This window comes from Pleuronectes platessa, chromosome 10 (genome assembly GCF_947347685.1).
Source record: "Pleuronectes platessa chromosome 10, fPlePla1.1, whole genome shotgun sequence".
Taxonomy (NCBI): Eukaryota; Metazoa; Chordata; class Actinopteri; order Pleuronectiformes; family Pleuronectidae; genus Pleuronectes; species Pleuronectes platessa.
The window spans coordinates 17,602,867-17,627,787 of NC_070635.1; the positions used below are offsets into that span (position 1 = coordinate 17,602,867).

Below are 24,921 nucleotides of genomic sequence, written 5' to 3' on the forward strand. Positions count from 1 at the left end.
TAGACTCTACTGCTGATTCACTGAGTTGCTCTGATAGTAAGATAATACCGCATTTACACACACACAGGTGTTTCTCTTCTCTCTCTCCTTATAAACTATTACGACTAATAATTGTTATTTTATCAAAGATTTCTGATTCTGTCTGGTTTATATTTGCCTTAAAATTAAAGGTTTGCTGAATTTTTTTTTAGGGTAACTAAGGCATCAAAATAAAAGTCCTTCCATGTATGTTACAAATCAGTACTCTTTTGTGTTGTCTCTCGTCAGTACATGAGTAAAGTGGAGCCGTGGGGTAAAGCGTGTGGTGAAGGAGAGCTGCCGTCTGAGCTCCAAGATCTGGAAGACACAATCCACCATCACCAGGGATTATACGAGCACATTACCACTGCGTACTCTGAGGTCAGTACACACACACACACACACACACACACACACACACACACACACACACACACACACACACACACACACACACACCCCTGTACTTTTATTCTGGATAAATATCTTAAAACTTAAATTTATACTTCTGTAATTTGTTGAATATTGATTATTGGACTTCCTTTGGTCACTGTATTATTGAAGATACTTTTCCAGTTATATTAATACATTATTTAGTTTTCACTTAGATCCAATTTAAATGTAGTTTTCTTATGATTCTTAGGACCCGAGACATTTCATTTTCAGGTGATCAATACTGTTTATCAATCAACTCATCAAACTTTTACAGGTAAGCCAGGACGGCAAGTCTCTACTCGACAAACTGCAACGACCTCTGACCCCGGGAAGTGCAGATACGTTAATGTCATCAGCCAACTACTCCAAGGCCGTCCACCATGTCCTGGACATCATCCACGAAGTGCTGCATCACCAGAGGCAGCTGGAAAACATCTGGCAGCATCGCAAAGTTCGCCTGCACCAGCGCCTGCAGCTGTGTGTCTTTCAGCAGGATGTGCAGCAGGTAAGCAGACAAACATAAACAAGACGCAAAGTCCGACCTCCAATACTGCCATACGTTTTAATTGGTATTGAACCACTTTTTGCAAAGCTTGTCATCTTGAGCGTTGAATCTCTTAAACCTTAGTGTCTCCCAGTTGTTGAAGTGCCAACCACCCTGATAATATTGATATATAGTTTTAGGGACACATATGTCCTTAAGTTTTCTTTAGATGTGAAACCACACAAAAAATGACGATGTAAAAAGGTAAAAGTTGTTCCTAATAAGTGACATATATCAGGCTGTATGAATCTCATTATTGTTTATTATATAGTGAATATAAATTAAACGAAAGAAAAGCAAAAGAAATCTCATTACCATGTATTGTACAGAAAATAATTAAATGTTGATGTTTTTTAAATAGACAAAGATGTGGAATTATATAAAAGAATGGCATTTAAATTGTTAAAACACCAAAAATAAATAGATACTTAGCTTTTATGATCAGAATTTGTGTTGATTATAAATAAAGTCACTGAAAGTGTAAAATATTATAATATATATATATAGTTTAATAACAGTTTTAGGGAACAAAATGATATTAAAGCTGTGATATAATCAGCTCCAGCTTCTACAAAGACTTGTATCACTTCCTCCTGAGCTGTCAGAGTGAGCGTCTCTGTTTCTGTGTGACTGTCGGAGCTCTTAGATCAACACCACTGAGGTGCTGTATACTGTCGTCAACCCGTTTCTACCCTTGGGCATGAACTCTCTCTGCCTCTCTGCCCCCTCACTCTCTCTCTCTTTCTTGCTGTATCTTTGCTCTTTTCTTCTCCCTCTTCCATCCGCTCTTTCATCACCCTTTTCTCTTGGTAGTGGTTTCCATGGTGATGCAATTGACTGTCACATTTGGTGTCTCGGGCATTGTGCACATGTTCAAATGCGTTTGTCCCTTCAAAATAACTCCCAGTGAGACCTTGAGAACAACATGAAAAAACTCCATTCATTACCACACATAGAAACAGATGGAACCATCTGTTTAATAGATAATAAGGTCATTTCATACAAAGATTTGTAGCTAATCTCATCCGCAGCGGAAGTGTTGACACTTTGCGCTGCTCTGGATTTTCTGTTTAGCAAAAAGTAATTGTTTGCATTTGTGTAGTTTAGACATGACAGACTTTAGATGAGGAAAAGGAGTAAAGAAAAGGGGGGATGAGCGGAGAGGGTGAGAGAGATGACATCTATAGATGAGTGTAACTCTGTCTGTTGTGAATATAGCCATTTTAGTCAATTGCCCCCCCCTACTGCTTGGAAATGTGTACTGCATTCTCAATATATGGTTATCCTGTGGAGTTGTGCGTACTTATACAACTATAAATTGTGTGTGTGTGTGTGTGTTTGTGTGTCTTCCAAGGTGCTGGACTGGATAGAAAACCATGGCGAGGCCTTCCTCAGTAAACACACGGGTGTTGGGAAGTCTCTGCACAGAGCCAGAGCTCTGCAGAAGAGACACGAGGACTTTGAGGAGGTCGCACAGGTGAGTTAACTAATATTGCATCTGAAAGTGAGAGAATCTAATCAATGAAAGAACATGCAAGTGTGAATGTTGCATTCATTCAGACGTATGATTGAATATTCAGTACAGGACAGTGATGCCGAATCAAATGGTAAATATCTGTAGTGTCCTATTCAGTACAGCTCTTAAAGATTATGTTACAATTCTTCCTTAAAATGTGTAAAACAGCTAGACCTATGTTGAGTATTTAGTTGACTTTTTCATGTTTACGTTTTTTCAACATGTTTGCAACAAAGTTCAAATGTCGGGAAATCAACAATTTCATTCAAGATCACAGGACGTTTCATTTTAATGAAAACATCCTTTCATTACGTCATATCCCCCGTCCCTGTGTCTTTGTCCCTGTGTCTTTGTCCCTGTGTCTTTGTGTCTTTGTCCGTCTCTGCTGTAACTTCCAACTTGTGACGGAGGAAAAACACGCTTCCAGCTACACTTAGCTTTTTAGCCAGTGGGCTGTTTTTTCCTTCCATTGTTTGTAGTGATCACTCCTAATGAATATTCATTGCCGTTTATTCATTGGCAATGGTGGAGAAGAACAACTACTCCCATGATCCTACCCTGCTTCATGACATCATCAAACCAGGTCTCTGTTATTGTTCTCTGCCAAAGTTACATGTTATTATTATTATCAATTATTTGTGGCAGAATGTATGAGATAGTGCGTCCCTCCACTCATCCATTAACTGTACCTGCTTTAACGAGAGACTGCAGGGGGCTTGAGCCGATCCCAGCTGACACTGAGTACTTCCTGGACAGGTCACCGGCCAGTCAATAGACAAAGAGACAGAAAACAAAAGGGAATTTCGGTTTATACTGTATGTATTTGGACTGTGGAAGGAAATCAAAGCATCAAGAGGAAACCAACGCAGGCCACAACCCGAAATCTTCTTGCGCTGAGGTTTTCACCACTGCCCCATTGTGCTGTTTATAATACTGTTCTCAACTACATTTTAAATCGGTAATTTTAATGTTTCAGAATACCTACACCAATGCTGACAAGTTGCTGGAGGCAGCGGAGCAGCTCGCCCAGACCGGAGAGTGTGACCCGGAGGAGATTTACCAGGCTGCTCACCAGCTCGAAGATCGCATCCAGGACTTTGTGCGACGCGTCGAGCAGCGAAAAGTCCTACTGGACATGTCTGTTGCCTTCCACACTCACGTCAAAGAGGTGTGTATCTCCTTTTCATGTCCTCTCTCCTCTCTCCTCTCTCCTCTCTCCTCTCTCCATTGGTCTCATACCAACTTGTCAAAGTAAAAATGAACCTCAATAAGAACACATATTGTCCACCATCAACAACTGAATCATCTTTTGCTGTTGCCTCTCATATTTTCATATTTAAAAGGATGGAAACTATAATTGTTACAGTTGTATACAATGTCTCCACATATATATGCACAAATTAATTTATAAGGACAAAAAGGAAATGTCAGAATGACATGTTATCATATTTTTGTAGTTCTACTCAAAGATTAAATGCCATGAAATGTGCAGAATTAATAACAATTGAATTTTTAATGTAGTTAATGTGTTGAATTGTTAAGGTTGTTATAGCAGACAGGAAGAATTCTGCTTCTTCATCACACACTTAAAGAATTGTGACCAAAAGTACTGCACCAAAATATTTGCACCATAATTAGTATTTGCTTTTTAGGTCACTGCCTTCATCGTGACGGAGATTTTTTGCAAAGTGTGATATTGTGTTAGTGTGTGTGTATTTGTGTGGTTATAAATGTGCAGCGTTGCTCTCAACGCTTCTGTTCTTGCCAAATTCATAACGTTCTCCCTGTGCAAACATCTGTGCTCATCTTTCTATCTGCAGTGCACAGTTACAGGAGATCTGCCTCCTCCCTCACTGTAATAACAACTATCACCCTTCCTTAATATTATTCTACCCTATTGCTTAAAAAAGAAATAAAGAACATGCAAATTACACAGGACAGAATAGGAATAACCAAGCATATACTGAAATGTGGTGATCGCTGCTCCACTCGGTGTTGTGTGACGATGTGGAAGTCGTACACTGTAGATTTCAGTCTACATGAATCTCTACACACTCTGTCAGTTGTTAAAACTCCATCCTGTTTACAAGGACTCAGACTTTGTCATGGACTCATGTTGTTACTAATGAAACAAGTCTTAAATGTCCATATGGACTAATCTCCTTCACCCCATCTGTTAGCCCACACCGGTGTGTGTGTGTGTGTGTGTGTGTGTGTGTGTGTGTGTGTGTGTGTGTGTGTGTGTGTGTGTGTGTGTGTGTGTGTGTGTGTGTGTGTGTGTGTGTGTGTGTGTGTGTGTGTGTGTGTGTGTGTGTGTGTGTGTGTCTGTGTGTGTCTGTGTGTGTCTGTGTCTGTGTGTGCTCGCGTGTGTGTGTCCAACATCACCTTTTCAAGTTCAACGTCTCGGATACTGTGCAGCATGAGAGGCATCAAACAGTTTACTGTAGAGACAGAACTTGAACTACATTAAAGGATTCTTCTGCACTGATTTTCAGTGCAATAATAACTTTATTTATATAACACCTTACGAAACATCCTTTTCAAATTGCTTGACGAAGAAGGAAAAATAAAAACAATCAAAGACAGAAAATTACATAATACAAAATCTAATATAAAAAACAACAAATAAAAAATGCAACATCCTTTCAAATTAGTGCCAAGGAAAAAAGATGAAAGAAAAACAATCAAACGAAGTCCCTCTAGATAAAAACCCAACATAATGAATTACCACCAGATTTTAATAAAAATAAATTTATATTTCAAAAAACTAGTTGGGTGATTTCACTTGTTTACATTACATTAAGTGTCAGTGTAATCCTAAAGTTAAAGTGCGTTGCGGGGCTGATGATGGTGATGATACCTAAATTAGCCATGTTTTCTGAGAAGGCAGAGTAGGTGGTAGACAAGCCCTAGGTGCTCGGGTCTCTCTCCTGCAGTGTGGATCGTGTGCCAGGGCTTTAGTGGCCTGAGCCAATTCACCCAGATGGCTAATCCGTTACAAAGATGACCATTCACAAAACACCAGCTTTGAGCAGAGCTTGGTTGGATTTGGTTTCTGTCTCCATTTCCGTCGGCGTGTGCATGTGGCAGCTTCTCCGTCAGCTCTTACCTCTGCAGGTCTCGGCCCACACCCTCTGCCAGCATGTGTCTGTTTGGTTGCTTCCTGCTCTTTTCTCCTCTCTGGGAGGTGCACGCCACATTTTAACCGTCCTCCCTGTTCTGTCCATCCCTGTTAGCTGTGGACGTGGCTGGAGGAGCTTCAGAAGGAGCTGCTGGATGATGTGTACGCGGAGGCGGTGGAGGCGGTGCAGGAGCTGATCAAGCGTTTTGGCCAGCAGCAGCAGACCACCCTACAGGCTACTGTCAATGTCATCAAGGAGGGAGAGGACCTCATACAACAGCTCAGGTTAATGTTGTTACATTACATTCACATTTCATTGGATTTTATCCAAAGCGATTTACAATTAGTGCTTTAAACCATGAGGGTACAATCCCAGAACAACAAGAATTAAGTGAGAACAATTTGCTTCAAAAAAGCCAAACTACAAAGTGCTTTCATTCAAAGGAGTTTAGAGTTTTTGAAATCTCTTAGCCTTAGTGATTTCACATTTTTCCTGAAATCAAACAGTCATGTGATGTTGAAGTAACAACAGTAACAACAATAAAACTACAGAATTACTAAAGCAAAGGCAAAACATAAAAGGGATTTCCTGTAACAGATGTGTTGTGAGCAGGGAAATTATGAATTTTATTATTATTATTTTCTTTAAGTTCCTCAAGGATGTCTTTATATGATCTTAGAGCCATTTCTTTGACCACTTAAACCCTGTTCAGACTTGGTGGTAACATTCATCCTGAGTTGTTCGATAACATGTGGTCTGCTCCCAGTTCAGGTCTGAGCGCACCCAAGTGCTTCCTGAGATCTGACAAAGAAGATCCAAACACACAAACACCTCACTAAACTCAGACTGGAATGAAAAAAGTCCTTAGATTTGACCACCTTGGATTGGATCTCTCAGGATGGATGTTATATACAGGGTCATTTACATTGTACCTGCACCTGCCTTATGTTTGACTCTCTCCACAGAGACTCGGCCATCTCGAGCAACAAGACTCCCCACAACAGCTCAATGGCGCACATCGAGAGCGTGCTGCAGCAGCTGGACGAGGCCCAGGGCCAGATGGAGGAGCTGTTCCAGGAAAGGAAGATCAAACTGGAGCTCTTCCTCCAGCTCCGCATCTTTGAGAGGGACGCGATCGACGTGAGTAGTAGGCGGGAGACGGAGGAGGCTTGGTGTGTGACGAGGATTTATTTTTGCTTTGTATCGTGCAATGTTCAGGCAACGTTAGAAGAGCGGATGAAGCATAATAGATCATAGGAATTAAAGATTTTCGTGTATCAACTCTCGTAAAGGAGGAAATAGTTGGGGAGGAGGAGTGGAGGTGAAAACTAAACTGCAAAGGGTGTGATAAGTTAAAAAAAAAAATGGAATAATGTTTTCTTAAATACAAATGAATCAATTACGTGTGGCAGGGGACCAACTGAAATGACTGTGACTCTGAGCTGATGGAGCGTTACACCATAAAAGAGAGATCGAGTCCTGGAGGGCGGACCCCCGCTGCTTCAGAGCTTGGTTGAATTCACAGTGATACGTGCCGCGTTAAACCAGCGTTTAGTTCCACTTGACGCGTCTCATTCACTGACTCATTCCAATTTAGATTCCCTGTATCTGCTAATGTCTTAATGTCCCACTGCGATACTGAATGCTTTTCTCAGTCGGGGCTCAGACGTGATAACTCCTCTTCTGAACTTGTGTTTAGTGTTCCTCCTGGTTTATGTTTATCGTGGACATCAAATGAGATTTGTTGTGCCACAATATGTTGGGGGAGAAATTAGACTCTCTGCAAGATAGAGGGTTCACATTCATTGAGGACAATGAAGGTAAAAAGAAGGAGATATGGAAAGTATTGCGGCTGATTTGGAGAGTCCTGCAGGCTTGAATGACAATGTGTGTGTCAGCAAATAGTAATAATCACATTACATCCTTCGCTGGGACGAAAATGAAGAAGTATGTAAATAGATATATAGGGATCCATGAATGGATTAGGGCCCAAACAAAATCGGCATTTGTGGGAGCAAAACATTTCCAATAGCGATATATCAGCTGATATATATATTTCAAAATATCATAATGATTCAGAAAATTTTATCAAACCCTAATGACAAAAAAAGTAAGTTGGTGAACACCTCTCTGTACAGCAGCGGTAGTGCAGCTTCAGGCCATCACTTACCACAGCTCAATTACTGCAGGTTACTTTGACAATTTCAGAAAGAAAGCTGCACCCAACATCACCACTGGACAAGTAATCCAGCCCATTCAAATAAAATATATGGACCTTGAACTAAAAAAATAAAAGTATTAACTCAATTTTACATATGGTTGTGATAATAAAATTCTGCCCATGCATGAATTTTCCTTCACCGTGTGATAATAGACGTTTTGTTGCTGCTTCGCGCACACACGCACACGCACACACACACGCACACGCACAAACATGCACACACACACGCACACAGGATTAATATGACACGGTGTTCAAGCATGAAGATGGGTGGAGGAGGCATTTTTTTGCCTCCACGCCCTGCCCACACACACACACACATACACAAAGACTCTCCCTCCTGGCTTAGTAGGGGGTGTGTGTTTGAGGTGAGGGCACGGGTTTGGACGAGACACACACCCGTCTCACCGTTCTCTCTTCTTCTGTTGATAAGTTTGTATCACTGAGCAAAACTGAGAAGAAGAAGAAAACCTAGTCAAAGAGGAGACTTTCCTCCATTAGTAGCTTTTTACGGCGCTGGTAGCTGAGGGAGATGGTCTTCTTGCACACAGAGGGCATTTTACTCAACTTGAAGCGTAGAGGAGAGCAGAGAGTGGATGAATCCTCGGTAAGTTTCTGCTTTGCTGCCAGTTTGTGAAATGATCATATTGTTAGTTTGGTCTGTGTGTATCTAGATTCCTGGAGTTCTTTGCCGCAAGGCAAATACACTGTTGTATATGGAGAGAGAACAATGCTTTTTATTGCAGAAGAGATTTATCTTTCAATAAACACATTCTTTGGAGGGCTGCAAAACAATAAGAGCCATCAAGTTATGAAATATACTTTTACATATTGTTTTCCCTTTATTGTTTAGAATAATAGATAATTAAATGTATTTGTTAGAAATCTGGATTAAGATTTAGCAAGCAATAAGTTGTTTACCTGGATTTCCTCATTTAGTGGATATTACATTAGTCCAAGACCTGTATGGATCCAGGTTCGAGGAGCCACGCTGCAATCTGCCTGTTTTTAGGTAGATGTTTTAAGAGAGCTCAGCAGGTCCCTCCTCGTCACTCAACTACAGAACTGTGTTGAAAATGGAGGGGGGGGAAAATGGATGAAAAACACATATTCATATGGGCAAATCATGCAATCATGCAATCGTTAAACATGACTGCAATTAAATAATGTCTATCAAACAAAAGCCTTGCTAAAGAGAAAAGTTTAAGGCCCACATTTTATGGATTTCATCACTTCAGGTCTCCAGGTAGAGTGGAATTTAATAAAACTGAGGAAAAAAGCAGTGATAGAAGCTCCAATGACAAAAAGAGCAAATCCTGAAACAGGGATCGCCTGATTACATTTACTAAATTATAATGAATATTATTACAGAAAACTGGATGAATTATTAAAACCCATTGTAGGATCAGTCTGTCTCAATAAAGATTCTCCGCTACTCTTCAGCTCCATTAGATAAAGGCCTCTGTATATCAGTTCTTCATGCCCCCAGGGCCTGAGGTGAGTTCTGAGGCAGAGTGAGGAGCAGGTCTCCCTTTAAAAAAGAGAGCGAGACAGACAGAGCTGCATGTTTCCAGGATCTCTGTGCCCATCGTTTCATGATTCAGTGTGCGTGGGCGGTCGGAGACAAGCACCGACATCTCAGTACATCTGCTTTCCCAGCCGTGCATCAGCAGTGTGATATGTTGTCCTTTATTTTGACAGTTACTTGAGGCTGTCGGATTAGAGAAATGACTGTAAGCTGTCTGAGTTGGTATCCAAACATGAAAATGATATGGATAATTACATGACTATGCTGTTTGTTTGTGCAGCTGTGATATACACCTTCGGATTTGTGTGATGGTGAAAAACCTTTTTGCCTTATTAGCAGGGAAATATACACAACATGAATTCTTGACGTCCTCGGAACAAATCCAACCATTGTATATTTTGACGAAGAAACTGTTTTATAATCTTTCAAACTCAGATCATCTCAGACCTGGAGTCATGGAACGAGGAGCTGTCGCAGCAGATGAGTGACTTCGACACGGAGGACCTGTCGCTGGCCGAGCAGAGGCTGCAGCATCATGCAGACAAGGCGCTCACCATGAACAACCTCACCTTCGACGTCATCCACCAGGGACAAGAGCTGCTGCAGTACGTCACCGAGGTCCAGGCATCTGGTGAGTGACGGAACAGAACAACTCACCTGAAATGTTTATCAATGCACGGACAAATAAATGCACCAGACGCATGCGTAGGTCACTCACATCTCTAGGATTCATTGATTGTTATTTAATTTGTGTGAATGACAAATGTTATTTAAGGAAAGAGGAGGAGGGAATAAGAAGCAGATCTTTAAATGAGTAGATTTTACAACTTAATCCATAAGAGTTTTGTTCATATTGGGTTAAACTGTTCTTAAGCAACACCGTAGACTTTACATAAACATGGACATCTCGTCTCCACTTCCTTGCAACGTCCAGAAAAGAAGATAAAATATCCTTTATATGAACACCGCCATCTTGGTCGATTGGAACCAGAGTGTGCACAGTAGTGATCGGGGGCTGGAGTTGTGTGCACATGTACAAAAAGTCCCATTGTACATGTGCTTGACCAATCAGGAGTCAGTCTCAGCTGTCAATCTTGATGTTTCACCTCTTTTTACAGCATCAAATGATTAGAACTAAACGTACTGGAATAAGTAACACTTGAACAAACATCAGTGTGATAGGAAAAATGTATTTAATGTGTAGTGTGACTTTTTAATTGGTTCCATATCCCATCCACTAACATGGAGGAGACAGGATTATATGAACTCTATGAGCAACACACACAGACATTTTTTTTTTTTAGATGACACGCATGTGTTGTTGTGTTTTTCACCTCACAGTACAAATTTAGCTCATTTAATTCAGAGATCTGCCTCTGCAGCCAACCACCTACACTGCTGCTGATAGACACATGGCAGACTTAATGATGCTGGAGTTATACCTGTGTAGCTAACCTCAGGACGGCAGTTATGAACCAAGGCCAGCTCTGCAGCTCGCTGCCCAACTGGCACACGCTATGCGAAGCAATGCAGGACAAAATTATGAGGGTGGATTATGCAAATGCTAAATTTGCCGTGAAACGTTTTTTGCAAGAAATGACATGATTTAGTCATCTCCCACCAGATCAGCATTGTACTGTACTACATGTGAAATCATGAGCCATCCAGCTTTTATCATTCTACAAATGGCACTAACAAAGAATAGCTTCATGAAATGCATTTTATAGCTTTCATGTAGACTGTGTGGAATTAGTGTGCAGAATCACTACATACCTCTTCAATCCATAACCATCTCATCCCAGAATAAAGTGATTATTGAAGTAGTTACATATTTCAAGCCCCATTTGCCTGCACTACTTATGGAATCTTAATAAATCCACTACATACAGATTTTAATCAGAATCAGAATCAGAAAGTATTTATTGCCAAGTAGGTTTACACCTACAAGGAATTTGCTCTGGTTATTGGTGCATACAATGAACATAGAACATAAAAACATAAAAACACAATAAATACAACACACATAAGAAAAGCAATAAAAAGTTTGGATCCACTCAAAATAACGCATTGATTCCAACCCCCTAAAAGTGTGAAGATTCATTCATAATTCTCACAAAATTCTGGGATCCCCCCTGATCTGGATTCTTCAACAAAAATTGTAGGGGTTCTGTCCTGACCCATAATGCATCCTTCCACCAGGTTCACGTTAATCCCTCCTGTAGTTTTTGTTTAATGCTGCTAGAGGCCAAGATGGATTGTGATGAAATGTCCCTTGTGTGCAGGTGTGGAGCTGTTATGCGACAGAGATGTGGACATGGCCACGCGGGTCCAGGACCTGCTCGAGTTCCTCCACGAGAAGCAGCAGGAGCTGGACCTGGCCGCGGAGCAGCACCGGAGGCACCTGGAGCAGTGCGTCCAGCTGCGGCATCTACAGGCCGAAGTCAAACAGGTACACGTGGAGAAGACGAGGACAAGAGGGTGAAACGGGAGACAGACACATAGGGTTTCTTAAAAAGGGGCTCTATGGCTCAGGAGGTAGAAAGGGTCATCCACGATACAGAAGTTTGTTGGTTTGATCCTTGGCTTGGGCAAAACAGTCAACCCTAAATTGCCCCTGATGGTTGTGGCGACAGTTAACGAATAATGTTTCAGAGAAAAACTTCTGCATATTGAATGAATGTGACTTCTGGAAGAGTGATTAAGTGCTATATATGTATATTCTATTTAAAGCCCAGTCTAAAAAGAGGACAAGCTACAAAGGCTCTGTGCTTTGTAGTTTTGAGATAACAATCCCTGTATTATTCTCCCTTTTAACCAGGACAGAAATCCTATTTTAAATGTGATATTTAGTTGTGTTTGTCTGTCTAGGTGGAAACAGAGATCATACATGTTTTCACATGCGATTTCTCACATGAGGCTTTTTTCTCTTGTAAGAGGTCAAACTGTCATTTTATGGCTGCAGCGTACCATGACTGTTACAGCAGAGAGTGTTGAGATGCTAATAGAGCTACGGGATGATCTGTCTGTACAAGAGCGCGACTCGATGACTCATCCCGTGTCCACAATCTCTCTCCTTCCCTTCCCCTCCTCTCTCTCTCTCTCCTGGTATTTCATCCGTCTGTTTTAATGTCGAGACAAAGATCAACAGAGTGAGATAAATGGTGATTGAGGGTTAAATGAGACAAATGGACCAGAGAGCCGCTCAACAAGGGAAGAACGACATAGTTTCTTATTGTTGTGTCAGTGAAGAACATATAAAACAAGCCTTTCCCTGGGTTCAGTTGCAGAATTCAAAGCAAGAAAATTGTTCCACGGTTAGTAAAGCAGCCCACTGAAAGATAAACACTGAGCCATATTCATACTAAGGCTTGTTATCAGAGGGATTCAGCTGAATCACAACAGGCTCTATGTGTCGGCTTCTGTTAGAACTAATGAAAAATGTAGCATAAGTGGTGGCAGATATGAGACTTAGACAGAGAATCTACCAGAGCGAAGCATATCAGCAGATGCATGGAGGCAACCGAACTGACAGAGATGATGGTGTGATGCCAATATGATGTTATTTTTACTGATCTGCCCACAGAGAGGCTGTAGCCAGGGCCTGTTACAGAAACTGTCTGTGCAGCCAATGCCTGGTTCGCACTGCACGCTTTTTAGTCCGATGTGTTAGTGTATTGTCGAACACTTCCGAGTCACCCCTGCACTTCTTTAAATAGTACTTTTTGAAATAAATAAGAATAAAACAACAAGGAGATAAAACATAAATAAGAAAGATGGAAAAAGAAATTATGAAAAAGATCTGCCCATTAAAATCAGGCATTAAAAGACTTTCCTATAAAAGTATGTTTTAAACATTGATTTAAAGACAAGAAAGTTTGGTTAAGAGACGGCGAAGTATAATCTAGTCTCAGGCAAGAGCTTCAGGGTCCTGACGGCCAAAGCCTGATCACATTTAGTTACCATCCTTGACTCAGCAATTGTTGTTTGGAAGATGTAAGGTTACGGCTTGAAGCATGGAGAGTTAGTGTCTCTGTGTTATTACTGGGGACCAGATCCGTTCTGAGCTTTTAAAGTTATTAAAAGAATCTTAAAATATAATCCTAATGAAGGGAGGCAGCTAGCGATCTGACAACTTTAAAAACAGCCACGTAGTCTGAATTCGGCATTAAAGTGATTTGTAAATCTGAGACAGTCCACCGCTGCCCCACAGTTGCTATTGTTAGAGCAGTATTTTTTACCTTCTTAGCCCCATACCCAGAGCTAATTACCTGTTTCTCTATGTCATTAAGAAATATCAAAGCTTTAGAACAGGGATTAAAGATGTAGCAGGGGTTATAACAAAGCTGATAAGTACAGTAAAGTAGTTTCAGGTGTAGTGGCATGAAATATGTTCAGTAGACCTTATTGTAGATCATACCATACCTGTGAATCATATGTGTGCGTCATTCAGTTATGCCAATATTCAGCTGCTGACATTCATAAATGTACCGCCTCAGGCCATAGAAAAATGCAATGGAAACATTCAAGCCCCACGTTGGGAGGCGGCTGAACAACACGAGTCAGAGAGGGGTTGCATCATCACTTTTATAGCTGAGCTTCAGTTGCACCTCTGCCCATCGCCCACACAACAGATGTGCTTTGCTGAGTCAGAGACACAGAGAGAGAAAGAGAGAGAGGTGTCTTTGAGAGAGAACCGTTTGGCAAGAAGTAGGCCAGCAAAACAATGATCAAATGGGATTGTGTGTGTGTGTGTGTGTGTGTGTGTGTGTGTGTGTGTGTGTGTGTGTGTGTGTGTGTGTGTGTGTGTGTGTGTGTGTGTGTGTGTGTGTGTGTGTGTGTGTGTGTGTGTGTGTGTGTGTGTGTGTGTGTGTGTGTGTGTGTGCAGCAGGGGTGTGGTAGCTAAAGAGATTATTTACAGAGGGGAGAAATGTGTGCATGCAAGGTGAGATTTGAAGAGAGTGCAGGGATTGAAATGGGGACAGAGTGAGGATGCAAGCGTATGAGGAGATGTAAAGGTTGAAAAGGCAATAAAGAACGTGTATTATAAAAGAAAAATGAAGTACCAAAAAGTCGGGCTGCATTGGGGCAAGATTTCCTAAGAGTCGATGAGGCAAAGATGCAAAATAAGGGTGAGACATTTGAATCGCACATTTATTGAGTTTGATTAAATCAAGAAGTTTTCTGCAAATAAGTCTGGTCATTTAAACAGAATGAAGAAGGAGTAATAACAATTTGCTCTGCCTGTTTGTGTGTGTGTGTGTGTGTGTGTGTGTGTGTTCTAGGTGCTGGGTTGGATCCGTAATGGAGAGTCCATGCTGAATGCCGGCCTGATCACCGCCAGTTCGTTGCAAGAAGCCGAGCAGCTGCAAAAGGAACACGAACAATTCCAACATGCAATAGAGGTAAAATACAAAAGAGTAATATGCTTCCTATTTTTCATCTTCTTCCTTGTCATCATGTTTCCTCTTTTCCCCACTTTTGCACCAGGGCGACTTCATTGCCCTTCTGCCTTCAACCTTTCTAAAAACGACTCAGGTTCACGTCTGCATTCACCTCCTCCTCCTCCTCTTATCACAAGTCGCACATGAAATGGAATTATGAATAACTTATATATCTACCTCTCTCTTACTTCTCTCTCTCTGCTTACCTTTCTCCTTTATTCCCTCTCTCTCTTTAACCATGGATTATGCAGGGTGCATTTTCTTTGAACTCTATCAAGCCTTAACTCATTTTATATGCAGGCCTGTGCCTGACCTACTTCTGCACAGCTCACATGTACAAACGTTCAGAAAAAAAGCTGTGTCTTTGATTATTACACACGAGAGACTGGAACTGAAACACACAAGCCATAACTGCAGTTTCTGAAAGAGTGGAAGGGATGTGGGAATTTTGTTCTCGACCATACCTTGCAGGTGCAGGAGCCATGAAGAAATATGTCAGGTTACCGTTATCAAAAGTGACAGGAAATACCTCATTCCTCCTGTATCTCCGTCTACTCTCCTTCCCTCAAGTGCTCCGAGTCCTTCAAGGATCAAAAGACTTACTCTCAGACTAACCGCTTTGACAAACCGCAAAATGTACCAGTCCTATTTTCTTTCAACCCCTTTTCTCATTTCCTTTCCTGACTGCTCCCCTCAGGCCAATCTTTGACACAGCTCTAATCAGACTCTACCTTTATTTATTTAGCTTTTCCTCTCTTGCTCCCTGCTCCTCCACTCTCTGCTAAAAACTGCAGGGGCAACTGGAAGCTGGGATCATATTTTCCAAGCAATTATTGTGATTTAGAGATTTGTATAGCTCTTGATTTTCAGTGTTTGTTTCCTCTACCTTTTCCTCGGTGCAGAAAACCCATCAGAGTGCACTGCAGGTCCAGCAGAAGGCTGAGGCCTTACTTCAGGCCAACCACTACGATATGGATATGATCAGAGACTGTGCAGAAAAGGTAGAGCTCTCCTAACATGTTACACATCGTTAACTGAATACAAGAATTTCATTATTAGCAGTGCAGTACCTTTATTAAAGCGGTAAGTTTAAAATTGATTTGCTTTGTTTTTACCTGTGAAGGTGGCAGATCATTGGCAGCAGCTGATGCTGAAGATGGAGGACAGACTCAAGCTGGTCAATGCGTCAGTGGCCTTCTACAAGACCTCTGAGCAGGTGAGTGGGAGTTAGTGCCACCGACTCATATGTGCTCCAATGTGTTAGACAATCTTAGATCCGAGTGAGTTAGAGCAGAAATGATGAAATACATTATGGGAATTACTCTCCCCACTTTTCAACATCAGTGGACCTGGAACTGTGTCAGAGCACGATTAAAAGGAACGATTCTCGAGGATGTGCAGCCGCAAAGGTTGCTTGAAGGTTAATGTCTCAGCTGCAGCAGTTTTATGCACCGTGTCATCACCGTCTCAGGTGTGCAGTGTCCTGGAGAGCCTTGAGCAGGAGTACAAGAGGGAAGAAGACTGGTGCGGTGGTGCTGATAAACTGGGGCCCAACAGCGACTCTGACCACGTCACTCCCATGATCAGCAAACATCTGGAGCAGAAGGAGGCCTTCCTCAAGGTGAGAGAGATGCTAGTATTGCACAGTAACAGTATAAACAGTCAAAACAACCTATTTTAATTAGGAATGTTGTATCTGTCAGAGGGATGACGCTGTTGACACTGTAAATGACGTCTGTTCTCCTCCTGCACACATACAGGCCTGTACATTAGCCAGGCGTAACGCTGATGTCTTCCTGAAGTACCTGCACAGAAACGGTGTCAACATGCCCGGCATGTTGTCCCACGTCAAAGCTCCAGAGACTCAGGTTAAGAGTAAGTAGACAAAGTATTAATAATAATCACTTTCATCATTTCTGCATCTAATCTATGCAAAGATGTCTATTAGCCTATATTCTAATTTATTCACAGAATGATATTTTGAGCCATGAGTTCAATATCTTCTTATACAATGCTGATGTACAGTGATAAACATCTGGAATACATTAATTTATTTTCCATCAGATATCTTGAATGAGTTGCTGCAGAGAGAGAACAGAGTGCTGCACTTCTGGACCATGAGGAAGCGGAGACTGGACCAGTGTCAGCAATATGTGGTGTTTGAACGCAGCGCCAAACAGGTGTGTGTGTTTGTGTGTTCACTTGCAATGATGATGTTTACATGAATTGCTATTAGAATATTTCCTTCATATTCCTGTTTACATATATCCTACTACTTGTTTGCACTCAATCACAGGATATGTGTCGTCAAGCAGTCAACAACTGCAGATGTGGTAAAATACTGTAAAAACTCAGATAGCACATTAAGCATCTGGAGCGCCACCTGGTGGCTGGCTGCCGTATTATTATAGACCCTGCCTCCTCTGTGTTAGTGGATGGGAGATGGAGCAATCTAAAAAGTTACTTTAATGTGATTCTAATCTTACTAATGTTCGTTAAAGTGTTAATTTTCCTGGTAAGTTTGGTTTTCATTAGTTATTTCATACTTTAAGTGCAGTAAAACGCCATGATTGACAGCTGAGACTGACTCGTGATTGGTTGAGCAAATGAATCGTGTGTATCAGGACCTTGCGACCGAAGCTCCATCCCCCAATCGATATTGGGCAGATGTTCACAACCAGGCTATTTTAGCTTGGTTTCTGGATAGTGGGAGAAAATAGAGGCCATCATCTATCTTTCTAAACTGTTTATGAATATCATTACTGTAAATTACCCGTATTCATATCTACACAATGAGATCAGAATAATGCACATGTCTTGGTTATTCTGAGTATGAACTTATTCAGCTTAAGGTCATTACAACGTGCTGTTCTCTTGTCTAGTATTGACCCTTCAGACTAGATCAGCACGTTATTGTCATTGGATTCACCTCACATAGAGTCGGCAGAACTCGTCCTCTCCCTGTGAGATGATTTGATGGTGTTTGCCCGTAGACTTGTCTCAGTTAGAAAACAGCTGCAACCTCCATCTCGCTTTGTCTCACCTTTTTTTAAATAAAACACGCAGCCTGTGTTTCCTTGTTAATGATACATGTCACATATCCTGGAAGTGATGTAAGCTCGCAGACATCCACAACAATAACAGTCTCAAAGACACTCATTATGGGGCAATGTAAACAATGTGTGTATTACAGAGCATCGCTCAAACACTTGGCTCCAGCCTCTCATTTTGCCCCGGGGCACTGCTGAAGATTTCAACCTCTGGGAGTTTGAGTGTAAAGCTTTGCCGAGTTTTAGAGGAGCAGAGGTTCTGAGCTTTAGGAGGATGAGAGTTCAAGTCATAAGAGCGGCTATATCTTTTTCAACCTAACAAGTGAGTAGGTTTAAATAACCCCTGAACAGCCAGGATCTCTTCTCGCTCCACAGACTGAGCTGACGTTGGTTGTGTTTTCTAATCACGACTGTGAAAAAATCTTTATTCATGACATGAGATGAGTAAGTTAGAATCTGTGGTGCAATTTAATGTCTTTACCAGATCTGAAGCCGTTTAAACACAAGTCACATAGCTCCCTCTTGTGGTGTTTTTGTATATAGCACAGTGCAGGTGCATAGCAATGCACAACCGATAACATCAAATGACATCATAGGTAGCATGGACTTGGGTATTTTAGGGGGATCCGTGTTTTATCTACTGAGATCAAATGATTTCTGGTCTTACAGATTGATTGGTTGAACAACCTGCAGGCCAAGATATAAAGTACACAGACAATGAAAAAATACAAAATATTTAGGACCTTTGGAAACTGAATGTTAGGAGTATATCAATCAGTCACACTTTATCAATATAGCCCCTTCTATACAAACAAAATGTCTTCTATTCCCAGAGGAAATGCTATCTCATCAATTGCAATGAGGAAACACAAGATAAAAAAGATAACTAAAAAGAAGAATGGAATCAAGTAAAAGACCTGAAATAATTGAAAGTTATACAAAAAGAGGGTTAAAAACTAATAACACAAATAGCGAGAGGGAATAAGTAAAAGAAAGGGAAAATAATAGAATAAATTAAACTTCAAATTACAGGATATACCAAATAGTAAACTGAGCTAAGATATGTATAAATAGAACGGAGAGCCAGATTCGAAAGGATGTAAAGAAAATTGAGAAGCGGTAACAAATTTTTCCTGAATGTTAACCGTATCTAACCAATTTATCTATCAAATAAAATTGATGACAGGGTTACCAGCCCTTGATTACTATGAATAAGATTATCATAAAGGTTTCATTCTTCTTTAGATAAAGTCACATTTTGATTATAGGTCAGAACTAATGTATAGAAATGTTCCATTGAGTATGGGTGGATGATGCGGATGATGTTGAGTTCATACAAACATGCATTAGCTTTAACAATATTGTTTTATATGAGATCCAGGTGCACTACTGGTACCAGGTTTTCAGACTCTCTCGCATTGTGTAGTTAAACTGTATCGTGTCAGTGTTCTCACCTGGGATTGGTTGTTCATCCTCAGGCCCTGGAGTGGATCCACGACACTGGGGAGTTTTACCTGTCCACACACATGTCCACTGGCTCCAGTATTCACCACACACAGGAACTGCTGAAGGAGCACGAAGACTTCCAGATCACAGCAAAGGTGTGTGAGTGCATGTGAGTGTCTGTGAGTGTCTGTGTGTGTCTGTGAGTGTCTGTGTGTGTCTGTGTGTGTCTGTGTGTGTCTGTGAGTGTCTGTGAGTGTCTGTGTGTGTGTCTGTGAGTGTCTGTGTGTGTCTGTGTGTGACTGTGTGTGTCTGTATGTGTCTGTGTTTTTAAACTTGCTTGTGGACCTCTGACTGTGAGCGCGTTATTGTTGCCTGTTGATCTGAGTGTGTGTTTGCACAGCGCTCCGCTGTGAGGCCCATTCCCTCGGCAGCGTATTGTCCTGACTCCTCTTTGCTGTGTCACTGTTATTGTGTTAGAGAACGAGCTTTTGTGTCCATCAAGCAACACACTGTTGCGTAACTCTCCCTTTCTCTTTCCCTCTGTCTCTCTCGTGTCCACCTTTTCCTCCAGCGTCAGATCCACTTTGTGTCCAACTCTCTCCAGCCGCTCACTGAATTCAGATATGTTTTTTCTCTTGACAGCAAACCAAAGAGAGGGTGAAGCTGTTGATCCAGCTGGCCGATGGGTTTTGTGACAAGGGCCACTCCCATGCCCTGGAGATAAAGAAATGGGTGTCCTCGGTGGACAAGCGCTACAGGGACTTCTCGCTCCGCATGGACAAATACCGAACCTGCCTGGAATCGGCGCTCGGCATTTCTTCTGACTCAAACAAGGCTGTGAGTACTAATACAAATCAAAGAGGAGCACAGATCAGCTCTATTCTTTTTATTATGTTATGACAGATCTGTTCACATGTGTTGGCACAGGTTATATAGTTTGGGCTTCTCGTTATTCAAGTGCAACAAAATCTTGTTTTATGTGATTAATGTTATCATTCAAACTTCCCCTGGCTTTAATGTTATTGCAGTTTTAAGTGTGGAAGTTGCACCAGGTGTGTTTGAATGTACTATCGATACATATTGAGCCTTCTATCACCACATCTTCTTATTTAACTCCCAGCAGTTTATTTTAATGAGCTGGTGCTAAGTGAAATCCAATGCATCACACGCCGGTGTGTTGACTGCTGAATACCACGCCTGGTACGTGCCACACAATAGCCGCTGTCTCCCTGTGTTTGCAGAGTAAAGAGCTGCAGTTGGACATCATCCCAGCCAGTGCTCCGGGGTCAGAGGTCAAGTTGAGGGATGCTGCCCACGAACTCAACGAGGAGAAGAGGAAATCAGCGCGAAGGAAAGAGTAAGTCCAACGATCATTTCATCTTTGTGCGCTGATGAGCACATGGTGATTAGTAAACAGGTTCTCTATGGAGGCCTGTATCAAACCACCTGGATGAATAATCTTAAAATATTTGTTAAATCGCGTTTCATCGCTTCAGCCGAGCTTTCACTTCAAATTGCTGGGCCTAATATGGCTTAACGCTAAATCCACCCACCAAACAAGAGCATATCATCTTGAACACTGGATTCTTCAAATCAGATTAACTGTTTAAACAAACTGAGATGGAGTTTATAATTGATGTCAGAAGATCCAGAGCAGTAATGTGCTTTTATCCCAAAATCAGTGTTCCCGATGCTGTGAGGAATGTCTGAGGTAATTAGTTTGATAAGAGACGTTTACCCAAGAGGGATTCTACAATTAGTCTATAAAATACTCATCGTATGTTCATAGTAGAGAGTGGATCAGGATGCATCTGAGCCTGACCCATTCTGAAATAGGACTAAAACCCAACCTAAACACGACAGGCTTTCTGCTTTGTCTGTCCAAACCTGACTGAGTCTGATGTTTCCCCGAATACAGGCACGTGAAGCATAAAAGATCTAAATGGGAACAGTGTGACCAAACCAGATTATCATTTCAAAATGCTTGTCTGATCCGGGCCCGACAGACCCCAAAGGGCTGGGGTCGGGTATCCACACTCAGTTTATGAGCCATGCAGGAGTAATGATGCATCAACATGTAGCAACTTGCAACGGATTTGTCTTAAATGTGTCTTACAGTCAAAATTATAAATTTTTTAGATGATGACGTTTGATGATGATAGTTGTTTACGTCACATTATGCTGTAAATATGTAGAGCAAATGAAGAAACGGTAAAGTTGAGTTAAGGGGTTTACTGCTTCTACATTCTCATCTTCAAGTACCAAAGTGATGAAACAATAAAAAGCACTAATCGATGTCCTCGCTGTCTCGTCTCACAATGTGTCCCCTGCCCTTTCAGGTTCATAATGGCTGAGCTGATTCAGACGGAGAAAACCTACGTCAGAGACCTGCGGGAATGTATGGATGTAAGTATTTAGTAACGTACCACACACACACAAGACGAATCAAATTGATCGATTGATTGATTATATTAATGATTATTTAAAATCAGCTCTTTATCTCTAAATTAAATTTAAAAAAATCTGTTATTTTACACTTTTTTAGAACAGGATTCTGTGGGTTGCTCACAAAATCAGTAAATGATTATTCAAGATTTGCAACATGTGATGATCAGATGCTCTTACATTTGTAGTTATTTAATTAACTGTGTGTGTGTGTGTGTGTGTGTGTGTGTGTGTGTGTGTGTGTGTGTGTGTAGACATACCTGTGGGAGATGACCAGCGGTGTGGAGGAGATTCCTCCTGGTATCGTCAACAAAGAACACATCATCTTTGGGAACATGCAGGACCTCTACGAGTTTCACCACAAGTGAGTGGATCGGTGAACTGTGTTGTCTTGTGTTTACCACTGTTTACATCAGAGAGTTTATCTCTTAATTACACATTCAAATTGCATATAAAATGTGTCAGGATTAACTATATGTCAGCCTCTAATCGCTCCAACTATAATTAATTTTGTCTCTAAACAGCATCTTCCTTAAGGAGTTGGAAAAGTATGAGCAGCTTCCAGAGGATGTCGGCCATTGTTTTGTGACTTGGGTACGAGATCTCCAAGCTTATATCAGTTCCTATTTGTGTTACTGAGTTGTGTTTGGGGAAACCTGTAACAAATACAAAGTTGCATTGTTTAAAAATACGTGGCGACACCCAGTGGCCAGATGTGTGCTGGTTGTCTGTCCACCCCATTCTTGTAAACATGATATCTCATTAACACTTTGAGAAAATCTTTCAAATTTGGCACAAATATTCACTTGGTCTCACTGATTAATTGATAAGATTTGGGTGGTCCAAAGTCAAAGGTCATGGTGGCCTTTTTGAAAAATATGCTTTAGCCCTTTCGAACAGCCCTTAGAGAATTCTTTAAATTGTTTACACTATTTTGAAGTAAGTTATGTGGTCAAAGGTCATGGTGACCTCATATGGCTCCACAAAAAAATATATGAAGACTGAAAATTGTACTGGTTGGTGGAGGCATACCACCAGAGGGCAGTAATTCTAGTTTCTTAGTTTTTTCATTGAAAACCAAATCATATTACATAAGTTGTTCCAAGACTCTTGATACATTGTGAGTAAAACACTGAAGCTGTTTCTTCTGTCCAGGCTGATAAGTTCCAGATGTATGTGAACTACTGTAAGAACAAGCCTGACTCCACTCAGCTCATCCTGGAGCACGCCGGACCCTACTTTGATGTAAGTCCCTAACAGTACCGCTCGACGTGTGATGCTAGTTTTGAATTGAGTGACGTCTCAATTCTGTCATCTACAAACAAACAACAACAACAAAAACAGCACAGATAATTATCAAGTTTTCAATATTCTCAAGGTCTGCCTTTTGTTTTGTTACAGGAAATCCAGCAGAGGCATCGTCTTGCTAACTCCATCTCCTCTTACCTGATCAAACCAGTCCAGAGAATCACTAAGTACCAGCTTCTTCTCAAGGTACAACAGTGTGTATGAAAAAAAAACAAATCTGGTCCAACTGTATTAATCGTTGACTTTGGAACTTCGCAGACCAACCGTGACAAAAAGGACCAATGTTATTAGGAATGTAATCTACTTTTTCATATATTTCTATAGGAGCTGCTGACATGTTGTGAGGAGGGAAAAGGTGAGATCAAGGATGGTCTTGAAGTGATGCTGAGCGTCCCCAAGAGAGCTAATGATGCCATGCACCTCTCGATGTTGGATGGTAGGTGGACACTCACACACACACACACACACACACACACACACACACACACACACTCTTACCGACACTTCCCCTATAGATGGAAATCTACCACACCAGTACATTTGCTCAGTGAGTTTGTCCTCACCTGATGTAATCCTTTAATTAAACGTTTCTCTCTGTATTTGTGAATGGACTCACGTCACTTTTTAATTCAGTCTTTCAGCACCAGTTCCTCAGCTGTGAGTCACACATAACTAAACTCAGCTTCTCTCCATTCGTCGCCCACACACATGTTCATGCAGAGTACACAGACTCAAAGGCCACACACTTACTCTTTCACATTTCTTTTTCAGGCTTTGACGGAAACATTGACTCCCAGGGGGAGCTGACCCTCCAGGACTCCTTCCAGGTGTGGGATCCCAAGACTCTTATTCGTAAAGGTCGCGACCGACACCTCTTCCTGTTCGAGATGTCCTTGGTTTTTAGCAAAGAGGTCAAGGACTCCATGGGCCGCAGCAAATACCTCTTCAAGAGCAAGCTGTTTGTGAGTGATGCGCTCATTTATGGGCTCTTTGTCTTTTTGTTCAGATTACGACAGTTGAGAAAACAATACATGTAGATGCACAAAGGACCATGACCGACCTGCTCCAAGATGCAACACTCACACAAACATAGTACAATGACATCATTATAGTTAGACATCTCTGAGTCTTGTGGCAGCACAGGCTCCACATGTTGTCGGAACAATTCTTTAGTTCGTATCAGGCTTTGGACTCAACATCAGACTGAGTTGGAGCTGAAGGTGTGAACTTCAAAATATGTTGTCTGATGAAACTGAAGCGGGTCAGAAGATGACAGCTGAGTAGGCTTCCTTCTTATGTGGCCCCAGCACTTTTGTGTTCACACAGTAATAACAATCAGTCCACGTGTCCCAGACCACTGCATTTGGGTGCGTTTGTAATCGGATCACTCAGATGTTATGACGTTGATGTTAATACCAGATCTAGGCGGCTCTAAGTCACACATGTCTTTTTATATATGTAACATAGCATCATGTTTTTGCGAATCTAAATTTTCTGACATGTTTTTCTCCTCCTCAGACGTCGGAGCTCGGCGTGACAGAACACGTTGAGGGAGACCCTTGCAAGTTTGCTCTGTGGGTGGGCAGGACCCCGACCTCAGACAACAAGATCGTCCTCAAGGTATCAAGATTCTGCAGATAAAAGGGTTTCACTTTTCACAGCTGTTATCTGAAGTTGAATAGCACTTAGAGAAGTGCATACCTCCACCAAGACTCAACAGCCTCTTTTTTAAATTGTCCCCCAAGTTGTTCTTAATATGCCTGTTGTTTTTTTCTTTGAGATCAATGGAATTTTCCAGAGGAAATTGGTGAAAATGTTTAAAAAAAAAGTTGAGTAACAGCTGAGAA

General features: G+C 41.4%; 1 protein-coding gene across 1 annotated transcript in view; it reads left to right on the plus strand.

Moving 5' to 3' along the window:
• LOC128449765 (triple functional domain protein) overlaps positions 1-24,921 on the plus strand; it is a 96,440-nt gene that overhangs the window by 55,823 nt on the left and 15,696 nt on the right. The window contains exons 10-34 of the mRNA XM_053433061.1: positions 268-399; positions 728-958; positions 2,352-2,474; positions 3,490-3,681; positions 5,750-5,919; positions 6,601-6,775; positions 9,820-10,015; positions 11,667-11,833; positions 14,667-14,786; positions 15,728-15,826; positions 15,949-16,041; positions 16,297-16,446; positions 16,586-16,700; positions 16,890-17,005; positions 19,354-19,476; positions 19,964-20,158; positions 20,563-20,678; positions 21,661-21,727; positions 22,021-22,130; positions 22,291-22,360; positions 22,922-23,011; positions 23,168-23,260; positions 23,399-23,510; positions 23,846-24,036; positions 24,593-24,694. Of these exons, the coding sequence (XP_053289036.1) occupies positions 268-399; positions 728-958; positions 2,352-2,474; positions 3,490-3,681; positions 5,750-5,919; positions 6,601-6,775; positions 9,820-10,015; positions 11,667-11,833; positions 14,667-14,786; positions 15,728-15,826; positions 15,949-16,041; positions 16,297-16,446; positions 16,586-16,700; positions 16,890-17,005; positions 19,354-19,476; positions 19,964-20,158; positions 20,563-20,678; positions 21,661-21,727; positions 22,021-22,130; positions 22,291-22,360; positions 22,922-23,011; positions 23,168-23,260; positions 23,399-23,510; positions 23,846-24,036; positions 24,593-24,694 (3,348 nt within the window). The remainder of the gene's footprint in view (positions 1-267; positions 400-727; positions 959-2,351; positions 2,475-3,489; positions 3,682-5,749; positions 5,920-6,600; positions 6,776-9,819; positions 10,016-11,666; positions 11,834-14,666; positions 14,787-15,727; positions 15,827-15,948; positions 16,042-16,296; positions 16,447-16,585; positions 16,701-16,889; positions 17,006-19,353; positions 19,477-19,963; positions 20,159-20,562; positions 20,679-21,660; positions 21,728-22,020; positions 22,131-22,290; positions 22,361-22,921; positions 23,012-23,167; positions 23,261-23,398; positions 23,511-23,845; positions 24,037-24,592; positions 24,695-24,921) is intronic.